Source organism: Euprymna scolopes, chromosome 7, assembly GCF_053919585.1.
Source record: "Euprymna scolopes isolate OS-2025 chromosome 7, ASM5391958v1, whole genome shotgun sequence".
Lineage (NCBI taxonomy): Eukaryota > Metazoa > Mollusca > Cephalopoda > Sepiida > Sepiolidae > Euprymna > Euprymna scolopes.
The window spans coordinates 158,735,405-158,759,809 of NC_136488.1; the positions used below are offsets into that span (position 1 = coordinate 158,735,405).

Below are 24,405 nucleotides of genomic sequence, written 5' to 3' on the forward strand. Positions count from 1 at the left end.
ATGCCCTGTATTTAAGAATTCAGGTGATCGCTCATCCCCCTCTCAGTACAGGCCAATAAGTCTCCTGTGCGTCATGAGTAAGTTGCTAGAATCTGTGTTAAATACAGAAGTAATCAACCATCTCAACAAAAATAACCTTCTTAGTGACACTCAATATGGTTTCCGTTCTGCTAGATCTACAGCAGATGTGCTTACAGTTATATCGCATAGGATTAGCAAATCTCTCGACGGTGGCAATCTTTCTAGGGCAATTGCTCTTGACATATCTAAAGCCTTTGATAGGGTATGGCATAAAGGTTTACTTCATAAGATCGCTAGCTATGGTATAGCTGGAAAAGTCTTCTCAATTATTAAATCATTTCTCTCTGATAGGTTCATAAGAGTAGTAGTTGAGGGGTAAAAATCAGAAGCTCACAGTATTAATGCCGGTGTCCCTCAGGGATCCATCCTGGGCCCAACTCTTTTCCTGATCTACATTAATGATCTTCCAAATCACATCCTTACATCATTTGTAGACATTTATGCTGACGACACTACCATTTATGGTACCACATCTAAGACAGTAAACGACCAAGTTCTCTCCAATTCTCTCTCCTCTGATCTTGAGCACGTAGTACAATGGGGAAAGGAGTGGCTGGTTACTTTTAATGCATCTAAAACCAAGCTTCTCTCTTTACATCATCAACATTCTAATCCACATTTGGCATCAATTGAAATGAATGGCTCTCGTCTTCAGGAGGCCTCAAGTTTTGACAAGCTTCTGGGCTTGACCATTACTCCTGATCTTAAATGGAACACGTACATCAAATCTGTTGCCAAGGCCGCTGGAAAAATGGTGGGATCTTTCTATCGATCCGGTAGATATTTCACTGCTGATGCTATTCTCTATCTATATAAGAGCCAGGTACGTCCAAGGATGGAATACTGTTGCCACATCTGGGCAGGAGCTGCTAGAAAGGACTTGTCCTGCCTTGATAGAGTTCAAAATAGACTTCGTAGCCTCGTAGGAGATGTCCTTTTCTCCTCCTTGCAACCTCTATCTCACAGAAGAGATGTTGCGAGTTTGTCTCTGATGTATCGTTATTTTCATGGAAAGTGTTCGACTGAGCTTCAATCTGTGGTCCCCCCTCGCCAAACTTTCACAAGAAACACTCGTCTAGCTGTAAACACTATCAATAATTCCCCCCACTCTTTATCTGTGCCTAAACCTAAACGTAGATTCCATGAACAAAGCTTCTTTCTTAGAACTGCACGCCTGTGGAATTGTCTTCCGTTTTCCTGCTTTCCGGCTGACTACAATATGGTTGTGTTCAAGTCTAACGTAAATAAGTTCTTGATGAGCCGTTCCATATAAGTTATCAAATTTACCAAATTTTCATTACTAATGATTACTATATTGTCCAATTTCTACTGTACACTCTTTAACCCTTATCCTTGAGTGGCCTCTTGGCCTTGATAATGTGGTGATGCCTATGTAAAAAAAAAATACATTTGAAGCCAAAACTGCAACGCGAAATTTTTTCATAAAATAAACAGGTGTTTATTTTTAAAGAAATATATTCCGGAGTAAGACTCCTTTATCAATCTTTTTTTTTTCTCTCTCTTCTTCCTCAACATGATGTAGTGGAAGATAGTTCGATGAAGAGTTCACATGATGTTGTTAACTGCGGGGTTTTATTAGGCCGGATAGGTGACGCGTGGTTGCGCATTTTGAAAATCTGGGGAGTTATTTTTGTGTATATCTGTTCAAAGCATTGAGTGAAATTTGAAGAATAAAACATGTATAAATACATTTGAAGCCAAAACTGCAACGCGAAATTTTTTTTATAAAATAAACAGGTGTTTATTTTTAAAGAAATATATTTCGGAGTAAGACTCCTGTTTCCCCTTACAACTAAACTTTTATTTCTTTTTCTGTTTTAAAAAAAAAAATGTGCAAACAAATAAAAATTAAAATTGATGTTTTTGCCATGAAATCTATTTCAGTCTGTATCATTATGTATCACATAGCCATCATCATCTCCCCAGCTGCTGTTGTTAAGCAGACATCTACATACAAAGGATTTGTCTGGTCTGCATGAAGTCCTCCTTGTTGGCTGCATCTATTCATTAACCTGCAAAATTGCAGGTTTTTATCCCTAACACTGAAGAACAACAAAACTCAGCAGTTGCATACAAAGTCAGGGAAGGTTTGGCCAATAACATACAAAAGAATGGCACAGAAGCAACTTTGTTACTCTTGATTGATTTGTGATTTTGCACCTGACACGTCTTTATTTGTCAAACACATAGAAAGAGACAGTGACTTTATGATGATAGATCTTGATGCCGACTCTTCCTGGATTTCCACCTGCTAGTTCTAACATTACTATATTGCCAATCTCTCTATCACGTTGATGAAGGGTTGGACTTCAGGAGGAGTGCTGCTCCTGCTGCTGTTGCAAATAAAATTTAATTGTTTCAGGTTTGTCTTTGTTTCAAACTTGATTTTCAATTGCTGGAACTAATGATAACATAATAAATATTTATATATTTGAAAACTACCAGTGAAACTAATATGTATAGAACCCTCCCCCTACTCACAAGTGTATTTTTACGTTTCTGAATGTACATATTACACAGGTAATTAAAGTAACCCCTCCTAAAAAAATCTATAGTTAAATATTTCAAGATTTAAAATGAATAACAATCACGAGGTTCTTTGCTCAGCAACCGAGAAGGCTAACATGCTCGCCAGTCGGTTTGCCTCCAACTCTACACTGGACCCTCTAACCACCCCCTACCTGACTTTCCTATGCAGACAGACGCCACGCTAGACGATCTGGAAATCACCCCTGCTCAGGTGCATGCTATCATAAAAAACCTTGACACTTCCAAAGCATGTGGACCCGACCTCATCCCAGCTGTGCTATTAAAAAAGTGCTCAGCCGAAGTAGCTCCAGTTCTCTCCAAACTCTACAACAAATGCCTTAATGAATCTTGCTTTCCGAGCTGTTGGAAAACTGCTTCTGTGGTACCAGTATTCAAGAATTCTGGCGAAAGAACTGACCCATTAAATTATCGCCCTATTAGCCTCCTCCCACTTTTTGCCAAAATATTTGAGACCTTAATTAACCATGCTCTAGTCCAGCACCTTACAGATGCTAAACTTCTGACCGACCATCAATATGGATTTAGACAAGCCCATTCCACGGCAGACATCCTCACTGTAATCTCTGAACGCATATACCATTCACTGGACAAAGCGGGAGAGGGCAGAGCGGTAGCTCTAGATATATCTAAGGCTTTTGACAGGGTATGGCATGAGGGTCTCCTCAGGAAGATTAGATCTTACGGTATCACTGGTAGAATACTTAACATAATTAAATCCTTCTTAGATAAGAGAAAAATCCAGGTTGTCCTCGACGGTCGTACGTCTAAACAATATAATATAAATGCCGGAGTGCCCCAGGGATCTATCCTTGGTCCTCTGCTGTTCCTGATATTCATAAATGACCTCCCCGACAAAATTGCCTCTGAGATGGGTATATATGCTGATGACACCACACTCTATAGCAGGCACGACAGGAAAACAAATGAACATATATCTAAAGTAATGGCAGAAACACTAGAGGATGACCTCAAATCAGTAGTGGAATGGGGACAAAAATGGATGGTAACGTTCAATGCCACTAAAACAAAACTGGTTTCATTCAATAATTACAAGAAACCTCTACCACCTATAGCAATGGCCAACAACTCTTTAGCTGAGAGTACGTCTTTCAAGCTCCTTGGCCTAACGTTCACAGGAAACATGAGCTGGAACAATTACATCGAGGGCATTGCCAGGGCCGCTGCGAGGAAGGTGGGCTCTCTCTACCGTGCTAGAAAACTTCTAACACCCGAAAGTATCCTGTACCTCTATAAGGCCACTATTCGCCCATGTATGGAGTATTGCTGTCACATTTGGGCCGGTGCATCGGCTACTAGTCTCTCGCTCCTTGACAGGGTTCAAAAGAGAGTCGCAAATCTGATAGGCCCTAAACTGGCATCAAAACTTCAGCCTCTGTCCCATCGTCGAAACGTTGCATCCCTCTGCCTGTTCTACAAGTATTATAATGGTGAATGCTCTGAAGAACTGCAAGCACTTGTGCCCCCACGACGTGAACACCCTCGACAGACCCGACAAGCTACAAAATCCCACCCCCACACTGGAGAGATCCGTAGATGTAAAAGATCTTTCTACTCCAGTAGTTTCTTCCCCAGAACTGCTAGACTTTGGAATTCCATTCCAGGTCACTGCTTCCCCAACTGTACTGACATGCATAAGTTCAAGTGCAACGTGAACCAACATCTCGCTGCCCTAATCCCTACATAGTACCCCAGTAGATGTTTCCCCTGATAGTAGCCCCCTACATTAAAGTGGCAATGTGCCTTGTTTGGGGTGAAAATGTAATAAAAAAAAAAAAAAAAATTGGAATCGATAATTCTATCAGATTTGGAAATTTGAAAAAATTGGTAATTGTATTGGAATGGAATGGGTGGGAGACTAATGGAATCGTCCCATCACTAATTTTAACGCATCTTCAAAGTTAGAAAGAATTACCACATTAGTATTGTTGAAATTCTAACTTTTATTGTTAGGATGTGTGAACTACATTTCGTTATATCTAATTTCAAGTATTTTAAAAAGTAAATAAGAGATCCAATGTTTGAATATATATATTTAGAACTGAATACTTTATTGTGGAATGCCAGATACCATTCGTAACTTTTTGCAAAAAGAATAGAGCATCTTCAAGTCTTTTCTTCTTCAGTTGTTACATTTTAGGAACCCTACGGCAACTGTGATTAAGTTAGCTAGTATGAACTTTGGCAAGAGTCACACTTAGTGAGTGATAACCCAGATCTGTAGAACAGAATCGTTCCCAGGGTTGAATAAAAGATGGGTGACCTAAAGTTGATGCAGGGGTCAAGATGATGAAGAATGATGTCATGTTTTTGAACAGAGAGAAAACTAACGTCTGTGAATGTGCGTGAATAGGCCACACCACTGCCAATGATGTAGAAAACTGATAAGGTAAGGCGAATGTTACTTTGATGTCTGTCCGTCTACGTTACTCATTAGAAAGTTTAAGAAGTAAATAACATTTGTCTCTTTCTCCTAAGTCTATTCTCTCCATATGAAACCTTGAAGAAGACTCAGCGAACATCTCCTTGTTTCTTTCCTGCATGAAAAGAGTTTATTCATTTTAGTCAGAGGAGACAATAGACAATCAAACATGAAATGCGACGAAGAGAAACAGCGATGATGAAGAAACTAAAAGAAACCCGTACAAACATCCTGCACATATTTAAGACTTTAATTTGTTATTTAAAATATTGCAACTATTCATCCAGCTATTATAATATACTTAGAGATAAGATAAAATCAGATTTGTTTCTATTTCAATGGCCAATATAGCTTTATAAACAAAAGTTGTGTATAGAATTCAGTTTTGTATACTTTTTAGTCTGATTATTTATGTGTTCAGAAATTATGGGTTTATTTCATTCGCGTTCAGCAATTTTTGTATCTTATTTAGTAAGTTGTTGTTATTTGCTAGGTCTGTGATACTATGGACATTCTCCCTTCAAAGTGTTAGGAAATGATTACACAGAGAAAATAAGTTGATCAGCAAAAAAAGACAATGGGAAGGAGTTGTTCACCAAGGTACACAAAGGAAAGCTGAAATATTTTATCTTTCTGATAATTAATCAAGGTGTGGTCACAACTAGAACAAAAGATCGGACATAGGGGTCCAATATATTTAAAGCTACTTTATGGACAGTTGAAGAGTGAGAGTGAGTTTTGCAACAGTTGATAGTTTACAGTTTACAAACAGTTTAAATGAGATAGAGGGAGTTTTATGGCCAGTTTTGAGGAAGGTTGTGGCTCAGAAAAGATAAGGAGATGAATTGATCTGACAAACATGGCCTCGACAGACAACTAAGTAGTGGATGTTAGCGTTTCAAGGGTCGATGGTCTCACACATACACACACACAAATACCAAGTACAAATATCATCATAAAAGTATATGGTCGTTGTTGTAATGGGGTTAAAAAAGAACTCGTAGTAATTTCAACATGCAATGGTTCATCTCCAAAAAAGAAGTCAGCGAAACATTACATAAAAAAGGGAACATTCAAAAGAAACAGGACAAAAAGGACATTGTTTGTCAATAGGAGTTCGACTGAAGGAATGAAATAAAAATTGCCTCTAACAATTTTTATTATTATTTGTATTGAACTATGTAGCACAGTATTGCTATATGAGTATTTATTAGTAATCATTAATTTATATCATTTGGGTCAGTTCTATATTTAAAATACAATGGCTATTATTTTTATAGAAATTTTATAAACTCATATTTGCTGCATGTTATTTGTTTTTCTGTCTAAAAAACTAATTTTTTATGCCATCCAGAAAAATATCAGCTTTATCAAAACATATTTTTTGATTAAAGATATTTCTCATTCCATGATTGTGCAACGTTTCAGCTGATGTTCCCTTCGGCCTTCTTCAGTAATAGAAATATTGATGGTGAGAAGGACAATTGTAAATATTTGCTGTGCAGCAGGTTTTGCTAGTGCATGTGAATTGTAGACATACAGTTGTTGGATGCGAGGCCAGAGGAAGAGGTGTGTAAGAGGGTCGAGGATATTTCTGGCCACAATCAGACCACCCAAAAGATATTCTTTTTGTTCGAAAAAGTAAATGTCTCAGTGGGAAGAGTCTCACTGGGATCAACTTTGTGAGAGGAGCTTGCCCAGGATTATCTGTAAGTAAGCCCCAGGAATGGATGCAGTCCTAGGTATTAGCTTCTGTGGGTGTCTGGAGTAGTCAACCTCTGGGCAAACATCATTAACAAAGGGTGAAAGCCAGTCAAGCATGAAGAGGTCTCAGGAGAAAGGAAGGAGAGGCAATCATAGCCAGTCCCCCACCCATCCCCAAAGAGAAAGAGGAAGATTGGGAGTTGAACGCTTGAAGTGGACAGTTGGGTTTATGTGCCTCTCCAGAGCTTGAGTGGTTTTATTTGCAGCTCTCAGCCAAAGGACTATGTAACGCGATTTGTGTGATTTTGATCTGGTCAAGCAAAGTTCAATTCTTATAAGTAATAAAAAAAAAGAAAAAGAAAACGATACTCAAACTGAGATCGAAACCAAAACCTAAAGACAGTGAGTCAAGTACGATAACCATCAGGTCAGCTTGACACAATCTTTAAAAAGTGTTTTCAGACCTATTTATTCTTAACATAAGGAACCTGTCATGTGAGCGATTCACGCATGCCCAGTTGTGAAACAATTACCAAACAGATAAAAATCCGATGACCCCCCCTCCCCCAAGTGCCAATTTTTCAATTTTGACCCCTTTTTTTCCGGATGAAAATCTATTAAAAGTTTTCTACGTGTATGATTACTCTATATACCAAATTTCAAGTCTGCAGATCCAAAATTCGTTGATAATGTAGGTTGAGAAGTGTCCTCGTACACACACACACTTTTATAAATAGATAGATTACATAGGTGGCATTTTCATCCTACAGTCACTTAATGCGTAAAAAAAAATGTTTTTAAGTGTTTAAGTGTGAAACATACAAGTTAATCCCCCTTCCCACCTCTGAAGAAGAATGTCTAATCATAACTTTGTACATCAACCAAAAAAAAAAAAAACGTGTTCACATCTGTTGTCATTCATTCGCTTCCTTTAGTTGTTTTTGTTTTTAATGCCGAATGTTTACTGCTAAAAGTAAGATACTTAGTCGTACTGGAATCGTGACACAAGACCAATCTTGGTGACAAAGCCCAAAAATGCTAACAGTGACACTTATACGGCCAATAATCTGGCGATAATAAACTTCTGACACCTGCAATCAAGTCTCTGATGTGTATGTTGGCTTGCGTCTACGTTTGAAATAAAAATGTCAAAAAGAGACTTTTTTTAGAAAGTAGTATCTATGTTATATTAGCCTGTGTGCCCGGCGTGGCCCGGGTGTTTAGAGGTGTGTCAAACACACACAAAAAAAAAAAAAAAAAAAAATGGTAGTAGTTAGGCAAGCTCAAACCTGAACCGCAAAGGAGGAAAAGAAAATGAAAAAAAAAAAGTTACGTCTTTGCCGTTATGTCCATCGTCAAACCAGAAGTGGCGAAGGTTTAAATTACAGCTAGTCAATCGAAAAGAGGGGATGACTTTCGAAAATATCGGCGAAAAAAGCGACCCCTCCTTGTAGGAAAGTGCCCAGCTAAAGGTGAAGGAATTAATGTTTTTAGCCAATTTTTCGATATTTGTCGTCCAAAGGGTCGAGCTTCAAAACGATACCAATCTCGTGAAAATCCATCGCCTTTGTCGAAAGTTTTATGCAGACATACATACATATATTTAAACAGAGAAGTGAGATTTATATTATAGACTAGCGGGGGGGTACCCGGCGTTGCCCGGGTGTTTGGAGGTGTGTGTGCTCGGGCGGGTGTGGGGGGTGTTAATACAAAACATAAGAATAAGCGAAGTAAAAAACAACACAAAAAAACTAACGTAAGGCAAACGAACGATGTTAAATGTAAAAATCGGAAAAACAAAAAAAGAAAAACGAACGTTAAAACTTCGTTAAAAAATCTGAAAAATACCCCCCCCCCAAAAAAAAAAAAAAAAACATGTGAAAAATGGCTTGGGGTACCCGGGCGTTGCCCGGGTGTTCTTGGGTGTGTGTGGTCGGGCGGGAGTGGGGAGGTGGGGTGGGGGGTGTTAATGAAAACCTAAGAATAAGCAAAGTAAAAAAAACTAATGTAAAGCAAACGCGAAGCAGAAAAACGAACGTTACATAAAAAATGGCTTAAATAACCCAGCTTCAATATTAAAATTTAAAAAATCTAAAAAAAAAAAAGAAGACACCTCACACCACAATTCGAACCCAAAACCTTTACATAATGAGGCCATGCTCTAAGCAACTGAGCTAAGACGACGTCGACGAAATTAGATCATTTTTTTTTGTGTTCTTTTTTTTAATCTTTAAACTAAATCAGGTTCCAACGTAGAACCGAATTCGTCATGAGAGGACAGTTTTTGTTGACCCCCCCCCCCCTTGTAGAAAACTGCTGATTTCAGGGTGAAGAAATTAACGTTTTTGGCCAATTTTTCGATATTTGTTAGGCGAAGGTTGGAAGTTTAAAATGATACCGATCTGGTAAAAATCCGTGACCCGCGTCGAAAGTTTTTGCAAGACCGTCCTCTCATGACGAGTTCGGTCCTACGCATGCGCAAATGACGTCGGAACCTGATTTAGTTTAAAGATTAAAAAAAACGACATAATTTCATCAACGTCGTCTTAGCTCAGTTGCTTAGAGTGCGGCCGCATTATCTAAACATTTTGGGTTCGAATCGTGGTGTGAGATGACTTTTTTTTTTTTCGATTTTTTAAATTTTAATATTGAAGCAGGGTTATTTAAGCCATTTTTCACGGGGTTTTTCAGATTTTTCAACGTTCGTTTTTCTGTTTTTTTTTACTTTGCTTATTTTTAGGTTTTCATTAACACCCCCCCACCCCCGACCGACCACACACACCCAAAAACACCCGGGCAACGCTGGATACCCCCAGCTTTTTCGATTTTTTAAATGTTAATATTAAAACAGGGTTATTTAAGCCATTTTTCACATGTTTTTTTTGGGGGGGGGTATTTTTCAGATTTTTTAAAGAAGTTTTAACGTTCACTTTTCTGTTTTCTTTTTTGTTTTTGTTTCGTTTGCCTTACGTTAGTTTGTTTTTTAATTTTTAACTTTTTTTTATATAATATTTAATTTTTATTTAATATTTAAAGATATTTACTTCGCTAATTCTTATGTTTCACCTGTTAGTTCCATAGCTCTAACATTACTATATTGCCATTCTCTCTACCATGTTGATGAAGGGGTGGACTTCAGGAGGAGTGCTGCTCCTGCTGCTGTTGCAAATAAAATTTAATTGTTTCATGTTTGTCTTTGTTTCAAACTTGATTTTCAATTGCTGGAACTAACATAATAAATATTTATATATTTTGAAACTAATATCTATTGACCCTCCCTCATACCCACAAGTGTATTTTTACTAGTGATGGGACGATTCCAATATTTTACTGATTCCGATATGATTCCCGATTCCATACTAAATTCCTGATTCTGATACAATTACCGATTCCGATTCTCATAAAATCTCTTAATATTCAATGATAACGTTGTTATTTTTCCCCAGTTACCGTAAAAACACATTAAATGTGCATAAAAATAGACACTTGTGGGAGTGGATGATTTTAGTTTTAGTGGTAATTTAAATTCAACAAATATTTATTATTTTAGCATTACTTCCAGCAGTGGAAGATTTTAATTTAAACAAAATAAAGTAATAAAAAGGAGACAATTGAAAGAAGCGGCTTTGGCATCGGAAAGTAGGCTAAAATTTTTCTGATTCCGATTCTGATTCATCGTCCAATCACTAATTTTTTACATTTCCAAAAATATATGTACATATTACACGGGTAATTACTGACATTGCTCATGGAATATGAGGACGAAAGGACAAAATAAGGAATCAAGTGAGAGTTACAAGATTCACTTTCTACTTTTCTCAACGCTGAAAGGGGTGAAGTCAGTAAAAAGCACACGATAAGAAGTCATAAACATTGTGATCTGTTTCCTCTGGCCAAAATCAGCCCTAGTCATGTTGTGGGGTCACATAATGGTCGATCAGGGTGTAGTTATTTTGACCTTTAAGGACTCCATCCGGTGACCTTTAGAAGTTGACAGTGCAGTCAGAGAGCTTCTAATGCAGCTACAAAGAAAGACATAGATACTCTCGCCTGTCACACGTAGACCCAACACGGCTGTCTTCACTATAAAATATATTGTTTTAAGAAAAGACTTTCGACAGTTACTAACATTTTTTTAGTCTTATTCACCTCAAACAAAATATATCATCTAAGGGACTACTATTTGAAACCACATCTACAGGAACACAATGCATAGTTAAGCAGTAAGATCTCTGTTCACATTACATTTAAATTTTTGCAAACATTTTAACTTGATGTTAATTTGATAGATGGAATTTAAGCTAACCATAATATAAACAAAGGTATGTGACAAAAAAACAGCAAGGATCAATGGGTACGCAGACGGACAAGGATTTTGGACAGACGCCCATGGAATTCAGAAGGGGGCAACTTAAGAGAAATGGAATCTTATACAAAGCATGTCAACTCTGAAAAAGAATTCAGCAATGAATAAATGATTATATTAAAAGATGATTCATGTCTGAGCATTTTCATTTTTAGAGAACAACACCTTTAATTTCAGAACACATGGAAAGGATGCATGGGAAGAAGATTTGAAGTATGTTTTTGCTGGTGTTCCAATCAACAACGATGCCTATAAACTATTAATAATGTGTGTATACATATTAACACACCATAAAAAACGCACTAGATGACTCACATATCAGAACCTTTAACAATCATAAATTAATAGACTCATTAAAGACAACGCATTTTTTTTTTTACTTGGAAGTCATCATTTATCAAGGCCCGGAGGCCACTCGAGGATAAAGGTTAATGAATATGAGGCGGTAACGTAGTAATCGTTAATGATGTAAATTGGGTAGAATTTGATTATTTGTGGGGGTGGCTCAAAAAGAACTTGTTTACATTGGATTTGAAGGCTACCATGTTGTATTCAACCAGGAAGCAGGATAGTGGAACAGTGTTCCACAGCAGGCAATTCTGGGGAAGAAGCTTTGTTCATGAAATCCGAGTTTAAATTTAGGGGAAATCGTTGAGAGGGTTTTTTTTTTTTTTTTTACAAAAGTCATCTTCTCTCATGTTAGATATTTGCTGGGCTAAAAGGTGTACTGGTCGACACCCATCGATGAAATGTTTCATCTTTCAGCCTGTTTTACAAGTATCTTAATGGTAGGTGCTCCAATGAATTACAAGCCCTTGTACCTCCTCTACATAAATACCCGACAAGCAGCAAAATCTCACCCCTACACTGTAAAAATCCCCAGATGTCAGAAAGCTTTCTACTCTAACTCTCTTCCCTAGGACTGCTAGATATTGGAATTCACTTCCAGGTCCCTGTTTCTCTGGCTGATCTAACATGCAGAAGTTCACAGAAGTTCAAGTGTAATGTAAACAGATATATTGCTGCTCAACTCCCTACATAGTATCCCTGCTAATTATGTCCCTGATAATAGCCCCTACATCAAAGTGGCACAATGTCTTGTTTGGGGTGAAAAAAAAAAGAGACACAAATATAAGCATACAACACCTGTAATCCCACCGCAACTCCTAGTAAACCAAATGCTTACTAGTACCACAAAAATTTTCCACAAACAACAGAACTATATATACTGCAACCACTGATCATCACTTTGATTTTAGTAACATTCACTCTCAGACTTTTGGTATTTCATAGCTTTCCGCCAAGCCTTTAACTTAACCAATAACCTTCCATTGTTTTCATACCATGCCAGCAGCCTTGCTGCTTTTTTTTCTTTTTTAAAAACATTGGCGACCACGGTTCTCCAAATTGTAGAGCCATGTTAATCTTGGGACGACAAGTAAAGACGGTAGTTTCCCATTGCTTTCCGTCTTGATTCGGGAGGGGGGGGGGTGTATCTCCTCCAGTGAGTTAAACGCAGCCCCAGATACCAACTTGGAAATTTCTACAACTCGGCCTGGTACATACAGCACCTAGCTTTCCCATCTGGTACTGGCCAGGCTCATCATTGCTTAACTTTTATGATGTGGCGAGAACCATTGGACTGGTGAATCTACTACTAGTCTTTCGCTCCTGGACAAGGTTCAAAAGAGAGTCGCCAACTCGATAGGTCCTGAACTGTCATCTAGGCTTCAGCCTCTGTCCCATCGACAAAATCTTGCATCCCTGTCTGTTCTACAAGTACTTTAACGGTGAATGCTCTGACGAATTGCAAGCACTTGTACCCCCTCGATGTAAATACCCCTGACAAACCCGATAAGCAGCTAAGTCCCACCCCTTCACAGTAGAGATCTCTAGGTGAAAGAAAGCCTTCTACAGTTTTTTCCACAGAACTGGTAGACTTTGGAACTCCCTTCCGGGATTCTGCTTTCCCAACTTTACTGACATGCAGAAGTTCATGCAATGTGAACAAACATCTTGCTACTCATCTCCCTTCATAATGCCCCTGCAAATTATGTTCCCGATAGTAGCCTCCTACTTCAAACTAGCACTGTGCCTTGTTTGGGGTGAAAATTGAATAATATAAAAAAAAAAAATTTTGTTTCACAGATAATAAATGAACAGCATAAAGCATCTCTTGTGAACAACCAATACAAAACTTCATGAACAATGTTTCGAAGATACAAATGAAAAGCAATGGACTCTGTACGGATCCTTCATATATTCTGACAAAGCAAAATAAATATCTCAGTAGAGTATATGCATGAACACCAACAAAGCATACTCTCTAAACAAAATGGATACTCATCTGTAGAACACTAAGAACCTTGCTGACGACGATAAACAATTATTTTTTTGTTTTACAATATATCAACCATCTTTGGGTTATTTAATGCCAAATATGATCATTTAGGTAAAAGTTCTTTATATCTTCAAATATTTATTCATGTTCTTTGGTTGCTTTGCAGATGAAAAGTGTTTTTGTTTTTGCAAAACATGATTGAGTTTTGCAAAGGGAAAGGAAAAAAAACCAAAACAAACAATAACATTAATGTTTGGTGCATTTTAAGTCAGGATGTTGGTATCTTCAGACGACCTTATTTGGTAGCACTAGTGATGACAAATATTAATTGTCAAAGACCATTTGAATTGTCTACATGGACAATTCTGATGCAGTTGATTCTGCTAGTGATGAGTCAGTAGGATCTCCTGAAGAGGTTGATCAGGGAAGAGACCCCATCACCCCAAAATAAGTGACTATTTTAACGCATCACATATAAAGACTGCATGCATAAAGATGTTTTACAAACATCATCCCATTCATCTATTTATTCTGATGCTGAAATTGTTAAGAGAGGCAGACTTTTGCATAAAGATCACAAAGATCATAATTGCCTGATCTGCATGAAGTCCTCCTCATTGGTTGCCGCTATGTGCAATTGCCTCTTTCAATACAAAGAACGTCAAGGCTCAATAATTTCATGTAAGTCAGGGAAAATTTTAACCCAGCACACAAAAAAGAATGGGAAAGATGCAATGCCACCCATCACCACCCTATTAAATTGATATGCAGTTCTGCACCGCTTTGCTTGCAACATGAATCAACAGAGACGACTGTAAGATTGCGCATATGAGCAAATTGGAAAACATCAGCAGCAGCAAAGGATGTCTGGCTCGCAAAGATATTAGCAGCAGGAGCCAAAAAAAGCACATATGCAAATTAGGAAGTGTACACGAGTTGGCATGACAAGAAAAAGGAGAGAAACAAAGTTGACATCGAAGAAAAAGGACATGTAAAGTCAAAGATGAGATATAGCTGACTACGGCCAGCGTGAGGTCAGAGAAAAAAGCATACATCAGGTAAGATGGACGATAGCAAGAGACTTAAGTCGTGTCGAGAAAGCAGAGTAACGGTAAAAAATGCCAACCTGGATTTTTATTTATTTCCTCTTCTTTTTTTGTAACGGCAGTGTCACACGACCATAAAATGAGGGATCCTTGGATTTTAACCATATTTCTTTTAGCAATTTCTTGTTTCACCACTAACGAGTACTACGCTGGTTTCCTGGTGACCACTGTACACTCATTAACCCTTATTCTCGAGTGGCCTTTGCTGGGTCTTGATAAGTGGTGATCTTTTTTTTTTTTCATTTGACATTTTCAGAAAAAACAAAGTTTGTCTAGGCTCACCTTTTTTCTTTTGTTTTAGTCAATACTCATGAAAGCTAAAACATACTCAAAGTTAATGAGATTAACAGAATGATGATGAATACTAGGAGAGGATTATTGTCCTATTTTTTACTATATATATGCAATATATAAAAATTACTAAAATGTTAATATTTATATGAATAAATGGAGAAGTTTTTTAATAATATTTACCAGAAACTTATGAAATCTTTATTTAAAATTTTGTTTTCAGACACTCCAAAGAAGAGCTGTCCCAGAAAACAGCAATTCTTTCCCCCTTTGTCAAAAAACATTACTCATGGAAAATGAAAACTAAAGAACAAAATGGGGAGGGGGGGGGGTTTACAAGACTATCAAAAGTAAATCTACAGTCCATTTTCTATTCTTTGTCTGCATATAATTCATGTCAATAATAAGTAATCCAAACCTTTAATGGATTTTGAAGCATAACCAAGACAGGAAATTTTTAAAATATTTTAAAGTATTGCCATTTTTTTTCAACCAATCTCAGTGTTCCTCATTCATGACCAGCATGCAAAATATTTTGCAAAGCTAATGAAAAAATTTCGAGAAATCGGAAGATGAATGGAGAGTAAGAAAAGCATAAATTCTTAATATTTGCGATCAAATAAAACAAAAACACGATGAAGTACCATTAATATTATTTATTAATTTCTTCATCATCTTCGATCTTTCTTTTTCCCTTTCTTGGAACTTTTATTTTGAACGGCTGCGTTGGCGGCCATTTTTGGATTAGGAATTCTGTTCTGGTGTCCGCTCTCTCTTAAATGTTCAAAAAGTTTGTTGCGTGTCGGGTAATCTTTGCTGCACGTGTTACAAAAATGCAGTTGCTGTAAAAGAGAGAAAAGCTAATCAGAAAAATCAAAGCTGAATGCGTGAAATACTCATTGATGTGGCGTTAGAAATTATAACTATACTCTTATTTCAAGCTAACAAATTAAATATGCTTAATTATTTATAAAACTATGCAGATTTCATATTATTACAGAGCCAATTCTCTATTGCATATATGGTATGTAACACCTTTCTGGCAGCTGCACTGCCTTCTACCATATGGACTTACTTTTCTGTCAAACTTGGTCTGCAATGCTGAGAGGAGGACTCTTGTAATTGAGAAAATCTAGGTCTCCTTATCGCCCATCCATTCCTGCATCTGGAGAGGCAACTCCAGCTTTGACTTTATAGATTAGATGCAGAATCCTATTGTTTCATTAGACAGATGGTTGCCATTAATCATCAAAGGTTGCCATCATTCAACAATATTTGTGTCTATATAACTGTGTTTAATGTCTGGGTATCATCTCTAAACTGTTGAGATGCCATTGTTTTGAGTATGGCATTGCCTTTTATAAAAAGCAGATGTTTATTGAATAGTTTTGAAAATTTTATGATTCCTTAGTTTTGGTGACCTCAAAAATAACTTTGGTTAATAAGATTCACAATCCTTTGTGCAATCCAACTATATTTGGTACAAATAAACTTCAATCTTTATTTGACTTATTCACCAAAATGTCCAGCAGACTTTGTTTTGCCTTTCAATAAAAAATTTTTGTTAGTAATTTTCTGGAAATATTCGTTTTTACTTTTTATCTGGAAAACATTTTTTCTTGAACTTGAATTTATTTTTTCTACCCTCCTCTCAAAAAATTAAAATTATTAAAAATTAATGTACGCATTCCAATTTTCACCACATTAAAAAGAATATAGATTGAAGAAAAATTTGTTTTAATTTTTATTGTACACCTGCTGAAATTTTTGTAAAGGGTTTGTTATTATTAGAAATCATAAATTAGAGGTAAGAAATTTAAAAGAATTCATTTCACTTTGAATCCTTTTTCTTCGAAACGTGCCCATAAATTTGACTGAGGTCATGACCTTACGAGTAATGATTAAAATAATGATTAGAAAATTATGCCATATCCGTAGTTTTTTTTTAATTGAATTTATATTTGTATGTAAAATAAATAAATAAACAGCAAGTGAAGGTATTAAATGGTTATGTTAAGTACTATTTGGTTCTGATTTCATTCTAGTTTTCCCTTATAAAATTTATAAATTCAATGAATAGGGCTTGGAATAGATTACACGTAAACGCAGTTCAGGATATGAAAATTTCAAGATACAAAAACCAAACCGAAACAAATTAATTTCATATCTAGAGGTTCCATTGTATTTATTTCAATATTCGTCCCACTTTTAGAACAGGTAATATTGACTATGAAAAGAAAAATAAATTATACACACTGTAGCACTTTTCTCTTCAACAATCTTTTTCTTTAACTTTTCTTCTTTTTCTGTCAACTCTGGTTGGGATTCTTTAACAGGTTTTGGGGTTGCTTTTTCTGTTGTTTGTTGTTTCGTTGACCTGTAAAGCAAGATACAAAATAAGGTTTCCATAACAAGCTACTTAACAGAATAATATTTTAAATCAAAAGTCATTGCTAATAATTTATATATATATATATATATATATATATATATATATATATATATACTAGCATGGGTGCCCGGCGTTGCCCGGGTATTTGGAGGTGTATGTTGTGCAAAAAAAAAAAAAAAAGGTAAATATTTTTAAATTTGACCCCTGTTATGCCCCCTTAACATTTATTGTTTTGGGTTCAAATCATATTATTAAGTTAGATCCATGTCCAAGGAACCTATATCTAAAATTTCAAGTGTTTAGACCCAAAATTGACGGAGGAGTTGGGTAGAGTTCTGAAAGGTCAAATCGTTGAACTTTTACCCCTTAATCGCCAAATTTCTGTCCGAAAACCGATCACATAGATTTTCCCAAATCTCAGTACCCTGTATATCAAATTTCGAGTCTGTAGGCTGAAAATTGACAGAGTTATTGCATAGGGAAATACACATGCACACAGACATGTTCACTTTTATATATATATAGTCTTATTCATAATATTCCGAATTTTACTGGGTTTATATAATTGAGTAATCATTCATATACCAATAAAATTTTAAGCCAAAAAAAGATGACTTAAACTGTAGGTTACAAAATTATCATATTTCATAATTGAGCATTCATATATTGTTTTAACAAAAACCAAGACATCAAGGAATGGGTTGATAGCAACAAACAGTGTATTTCATCATTAGTTACAATTGTTTCAAGATTATTCGGACAAATCCAAACATTAAAATATATATATATATATATTTACGTACACTAGTATTACCTACCTGGGATGTGGTGAAATCATTTTAGTTTTTGTTTGTTAGGACATTTTTTAAACTTGTACAAAAAAGATTTTTAGCTGTAAGGGGAAACAACTATTATATTCTTCTATAATAATAACAAAAAATATGAATTATCCCCCATGCTGATTTATTTTTTGGTTATAATTGAAAAATGTTTCCATTTTAATAATTATTCGGGCAGGACTAAGCAATTTTTAAATAAACTTTAGCAAAATATGTCATTATAGTGGCAATAATATTGTTACAAAAAGCGAGGAGGGGGGGGGTTAGTCAGAATCAAAATTTGATATTTCAGCTTAAATTTTATTTAGCTCCAACTTTTAAAATTTCCCAAAATAACTTATATATATATATATATATATATATATATATATATATATATATACTAGTGAGGGTACCTGGCGTTGCCCGGGTGTGGAGAGGTGGTGTAGTAAGGAACCCCTTAAGGAAGGAGATCCAAGCAACAGTAGGCAGACCAGTTGGAGAAAGGTGTTCAAAAAAAAAAAAAAAAAAGTGGTAGTAGACAGGCAGATAGGCTCGAACCTGTAACGCAAAGGAGGAAAAGAAGGTGGAAAAAAAACCTAATGTCGTAGCTGATGCATCCATCGCGAAACTGGAAGTCACGAGTGTTGGAATTAAGGGTAGTCAATCATGACTTGCGAAAATATTGACGCAAAAACCAACCCTTCATTGTAAAAAACGGCCAGTTGAGGGTGAAAGAATCAATGTTTTTGGCCAATTTTTCGATATTTGTCGCCTAGAGACCGAGCTTTAAAACGATACCGATTTTGTCATGTTCTGATGCATCTGTCAGAAGTTTTTGCTATACATACAAACAAACAAACACACACATACACGCACACACATTCTGCCTTTTATATATTAGATATATATATTGCTTCCTTCCAGTTTCTGGAGACGTTGGATATCCCTTGCGAAGATGTTTGCATGGAGATTCTATAGTGAAGTAAAAGTTGTACAATCTTCAACTTCTCTTGAATCATCATCGCTAGAGTCCAGTGATAATCTTTATCTCTACTATTATATAAAAGGAACTGTGTATGTGTGGGAGTTCATTCCCTATGGATTTCAAAATGGCTGGGCTGATTTTTTTTTGGAAATTTCACACAAATGTACTTTATGTGCCTGGCAATGTTCTTAGATAGGTTTTGTTTTGGGATGTCTTTGGTAAGTATCGATCACCGAAAAAATCAGATGAATGACAGAACAATTTTGACTAAAGTTAACGCCTTATACAGCCTAACATGATAAGTGCATTTGAGTAGTTTTATTACTGCACAAGCAGAAAGGCCCAATATATAAAATCAACAGTAGGTTCTTTGATATGACAGGGGTGCGTTTGAAACAAATATTTCTGTTTGGAGCACAACTAAACTATATTTGAGTTTTGCATTTTAAACTTTGATTCAAACCATTATATAAAAAGTTTCTCTACAAGACAATGTAAACTACAATGTATTGTGGACTAAGTCAGTGCAGGGAGGCATATGAAGGTTTCAGCCAGTGCATCGCAGTAGGTTCCCAACTAGAGCAGTCAATCAATTGATTTGAATACAATCAATTTCGATGACAGGTAAGTATTGGAGGGTGAAACATTTGTTGACCCTCATTCAATCCCGAGCTACATTGGGTCTCCCTGCTAGTATCTATATACTTATAAAAGTGTGGGTTTTGCTTGCGTGTCTGTACTGTTTGATAGCACAAAACGACGATATTCTTTGAATGAACAACATTTATGTTCTATTTCAATATCATTTTCAATCACTAACGTGATGTTTTGAACATCTGACATCTTTTCCCCACCCACCAATACAGAAGAAAATTAAAGGAAAAAAATTTAAGAAAAGCAAAATTATGGTTAGTGATTTCTTTTTCTTTAAAAAATGATGTTTTGTTTTCTTTTTGCAACTTGTGCTAGTTCAGACCTATCCTATTGAAATGAAAAAAAAAAAAAAGCATAAGAAAAAACTAATATTGAAAAGCAAATAGCAAGTCAAACAATCCTGGCTGGACGAAATAAATTCAGAAAAAAATCCTCTAAATAAAAAGTCAACCGTACGTATTTTTTTTTTTTTAGGTTATCAGAAATAATAATTTATTAAATTAAAATTAAATTACTGTTGTAATTCTATAATTTTATAAGAACATTGATGTGAAAATTGGTGAAGCATAATTTTTCCCAGTTATTTTTTATGGAGTGTATATTCACTAGAAACTTAAATTAGCATTACAAGTTGATTTTTTCTTTATAGATAATTTTTATTTTATCAACTTGCATAAAAAGAGCTATATAAAAGATGCTTAAAACCGTTTGAAAATAGTTCAAAAGTTATGAGAATTTTAAGTGGCAAAATTTATGCTTTTCAGTGAACATTTTTTTGCCATCATTTATTTATTTTTCAAGCTATTCTCATGAAACTTGGCACTCTTATGTAAAATGGTGTGCTCTTTCTGATTATGCAGTCAAATCTGATGTATCTCTTTACCATAAGCCATTAAGACGTAAAAATTTCAATTTTTTTTTTAAACTGGCGCATGGTATCATACAGTGGGTGTCTATGAATAAAACTAAGTATTATAATGGTATTTAAATATAATTTATTGAGAGTAGGCATTTTCCTGCCTCCTCACTGAAGGAGATCTTAATCTGGGGTGTAGCCATGAAATGCCTAAGGAGCATTCATGGCCGGTATTTACTACTCCTCTCAAAGAAAAAAAATTGAGTAGATATGAATTGATCTGAAAAATAATTTGAAGAAAATTTTTCATATACATTTTGGATTTCTGTAAAAGATAGAAATTCCCATAGTCGACCAGAACTTATGCATTTTGGGACCCGTCCAATTTTCAATTTTGTAAATCCTCTTTATCTGGCCCAAAATACACCCCTATTTCCTGAGATGCAACCATAAATCGTACTCTCCATGAATCCTCGATGTAGCTTTCACAGTACCAAGATACAAGGAATCCTGATAAGCAACAACTATATATTCACCAGTTATTGGAAATTTTTGTCATTTCTATTCTGTTGTTTTACTGAAAATTCAACTATGTAAACAAAGGAATAAAATGGCAATTTTTTTACCTTGTTTCCACCTTAATATTTAAAGTGATTACTTTTAGAGGTTTTAGGGTATGCTGAAAACGAATATCGCATTTAAATTTTCTGCAAATAAATAGTTTTCCAGATATTAAGCAATGTCATTTTTTTTATATTATCTTGGTACGTGCAAGCGTGTAAATGACACCTGAAGAAACTATGTGCAAACGCGCATACCAAGATGGCCACCAGCAATAACATAAGAAATGACATTCCTTAATATCTGGAAAGCGACTTATCTGCGGAAAATTTAAATGCGATATTTGTTTTCAGCATACCTGAAAACCTTAAAAGGTAGTCATTTAAAAAAAAAAAAATGTTAAGGTGAAAACAAGGTAATAATTTACAAAATGCATCACAATGAAATTCTTTATCGAACCACCTAATTATTATTATTCAGATATCCTCAGTAAAAAAACAAACAAAAAAAAAACGAGTTTGTTTTACAGATTCGAAAAAATGGTCTTGACAATGAGTTAAAAATAAATTCAAGTTTCACGCTTTATTTTATTTAATTGTTAGGTGAAAGTACAGAATAGTTAACAAAACACCCTTCCTTCCCCATGTTAAGAATGGGTTTCTAAATAATGATGTTATTATTTCAGCATGGTAGCATAAGTGCACAAGTACCTTTTATTTGTTATATATTTGTTTTTTGTTTTTTTGACCACTAAAAACACAATTCTACCTCAAGTACAAATAAGAAGTTATAAACACTGATATAATTAACAGAAACGCATGTACTTAGTACATTTTATTGTTTTTTAACATTTTTAGTACATTTTATTGTTTTTTAACATTTTTAGTACATTAGCAGGGCGTCCAGTATTGCCTGATCGTAAAATAAACTTTTTGTATTTATTAATATAGTGCCAATTCTTTATTGATTATTATATTGTACCCAATATATAGTGATTTTAAACGATAAAAAAAACAAAATATGACTTGGGTGCCATCAGCTAAAATTGAAACCAAAATATTTAGCACTCCAGCCTTAGTTGTTACCGTTTGAGTTATTGTCAGACGAATAAGAAATAGTTAAAAATCATATATAAACATATTTACATATACATACAAGGGCACTTTAAGTTGACTTACACCTGCTAAGTTCCAATTTTTTTCAATTTTGACCCATTAGCAGCTATTTTTACCGGCTAAAAACACATAGAAGAACAGTCTACAATAAATGCAATCATTTGACCTGCCTTGTGCTGCTCTGCGACCTTATGTTTTAGAGAAGATGCATTTTGAAAAACTAGAGACAGATAGGCATAGTAATAAATTAGATTTACTGTCAAACGATAGACCCCCCCCCCCCACTCAACATTCCAAAAATTGAGAGGGGTGGGGTTGTTAGAAAGTATCAGAGTTGGACAAAAAAGTGGTAGGAATGTTTGAGTCAACCAGAACTGAGAAAGTGTGCAAAAAAAAACCCAAAAACAAAAAAATCCGACGATTGACTCTGTCTGGGTCGTTTGGCTATGAGCAAAGTGCAGTATCTGTTCTGATGCTATTTATTATATCCTCATTCAGTGAAGGAGAAATCCTTCTAGATTGAAACAATTTCAATTTTTGTCCCGATCCAGAGTGGCCCTTTCTAAGGGGTTGAATTTTCTCCACATTAAAATCTTTGACCTCATGAGGAGATAAGTAAATAGGAATTCTGAACCTGGTTTTGAAGAACTTGACCCAACTCCTACAAAAAAATTGTTGACTCCCATCTCCCCTGCTTTATAGTGAATATTCAATCAGAAAAAATAAAATCAGACCCCTCAGTTGTGTTTAAAAAAAAAAAAAAAATCTGATTACAAATTACCATTTCTGCATCTACCTCCCCACTTTTGGAGTTAACTTCACAGCACGACTTAAAGACACGAGTTAGACATTGCTGGTTTTGATTTTTTTTGTTTGTTTTTTTCATTCTTTTTAAAAAAGATTAAGGGTTTGTTATTTTTCATAGAATTCATTTTCAAGGTAATTTGTTATTTAAAGAGGAGAACAAAAGCTGCTGTCCCCACCTCCATCAAATGTGCTGCCACCTATAAACCCTGCCACCGATTTTAAGCAGGTTTTTTTTTTTTTTTTTTTGAGAGAAAACATTTTGTAAAAAGGAAGTGTGCTTTGTTATCGCTTGTGCAATCCTGGGAACAAAAAGATAACTATAATAAGAATAACACACTGAGAAGAAAGAGTAGTAGTAGTAGTAGTAGGAGGAGGAGGAGGGGCTTTCAGACATAAAAGTTAACCTCAAAAGTCGATCCCTCCCTCCCCTTCAGTCTGACACAGTACTTGTTTACATCAGTGACCACTACTTCATAATAGCACTTTTGATGGATGTTCATATAACAATGTTCTGACCATAGGACTTGTACTGACATCACCTCCGTTCAGTTTCGAGAGACAATGGATACTCCCTGCAAGGGTAGCTGCAAATGTAATTGTGAAGCAAGGGCTGCATGATCTCCAACTATGCTGCTCTTGAATCAACACTATTTGATTCCAGTGGCAAAGAGAAGTCCTGGACGACTGGAAAAAATGCTGAGATAAGCAGAGATCACATACAGCACCTGGTATTTACAAATGGTCACCCACTTTTAGTACTAACCAGGTTCAATGTTGCTTAACGTTAGTGATCTAACGGGAAGTGGTGTGTCAAAATGTATTTATGCCAAACTTGCATAAACAACAGTAAAAGTCATTAAACTCCTTTATTTAATGTGAGCCACCTAGCATAAAAAAAAGATACCTGAAATAACCTCTCAAAGATTGATAAGGTTATCATAAAGTCAACAGTGATTTTAAACATATTTATAATTTCTTCTTTCTTATTCTTACATATTTTTTTTATTCTTCAACCTAACATATAAAGTTATCTTGTCGGATTTTCGAAGTCAGACCCAAATAACATTTAAGCTGATGACTTAAATTTTGCCTCTGAATATCCAATTTTCATTTGTTATTGTTGTGCCATTTTATTGTAAATATAATATCATACGTTGCCATAATCGATAAAAAAATATTACTTTAGTGATTTGTCATATCAAACATTTTTCAATAATCGCCTAAAAAATAAAAACCATCAAGGGGGATAACTCATACTGAATTGAAGAATACAATATGAGTTATCTATATTACAACTAAAAATTAATTTCCTTT

The 24,405-nt window shown here is 35.4% G+C and overlaps 1 protein-coding gene across 1 annotated transcript in view; it reads right to left on the reverse strand.

The window, feature by feature from the left end:
• Nucleotides 1-15,536: 15,536 nt before the first annotated feature.
• Nucleotides 15,537-24,405, reverse strand: part of LOC145280110 (dnaJ homolog subfamily C member 21-like) — a 132,273-nt gene continuing 123,404 nt past the window's right edge. The window contains exons 13-14 of the mRNA XM_080131856.1: nt 17,157-17,277; nt 15,537-15,742 (exon numbers count right to left, since the gene is read on the reverse strand). Coding sequence (XP_079987982.1) covers nt 15,572-15,742; nt 17,157-17,277 — 292 coding nt within the window. The 3' untranslated portion in view covers nt 15,537-15,571. The remainder of the gene's footprint in view (nt 15,743-17,156; nt 17,278-24,405) is intronic.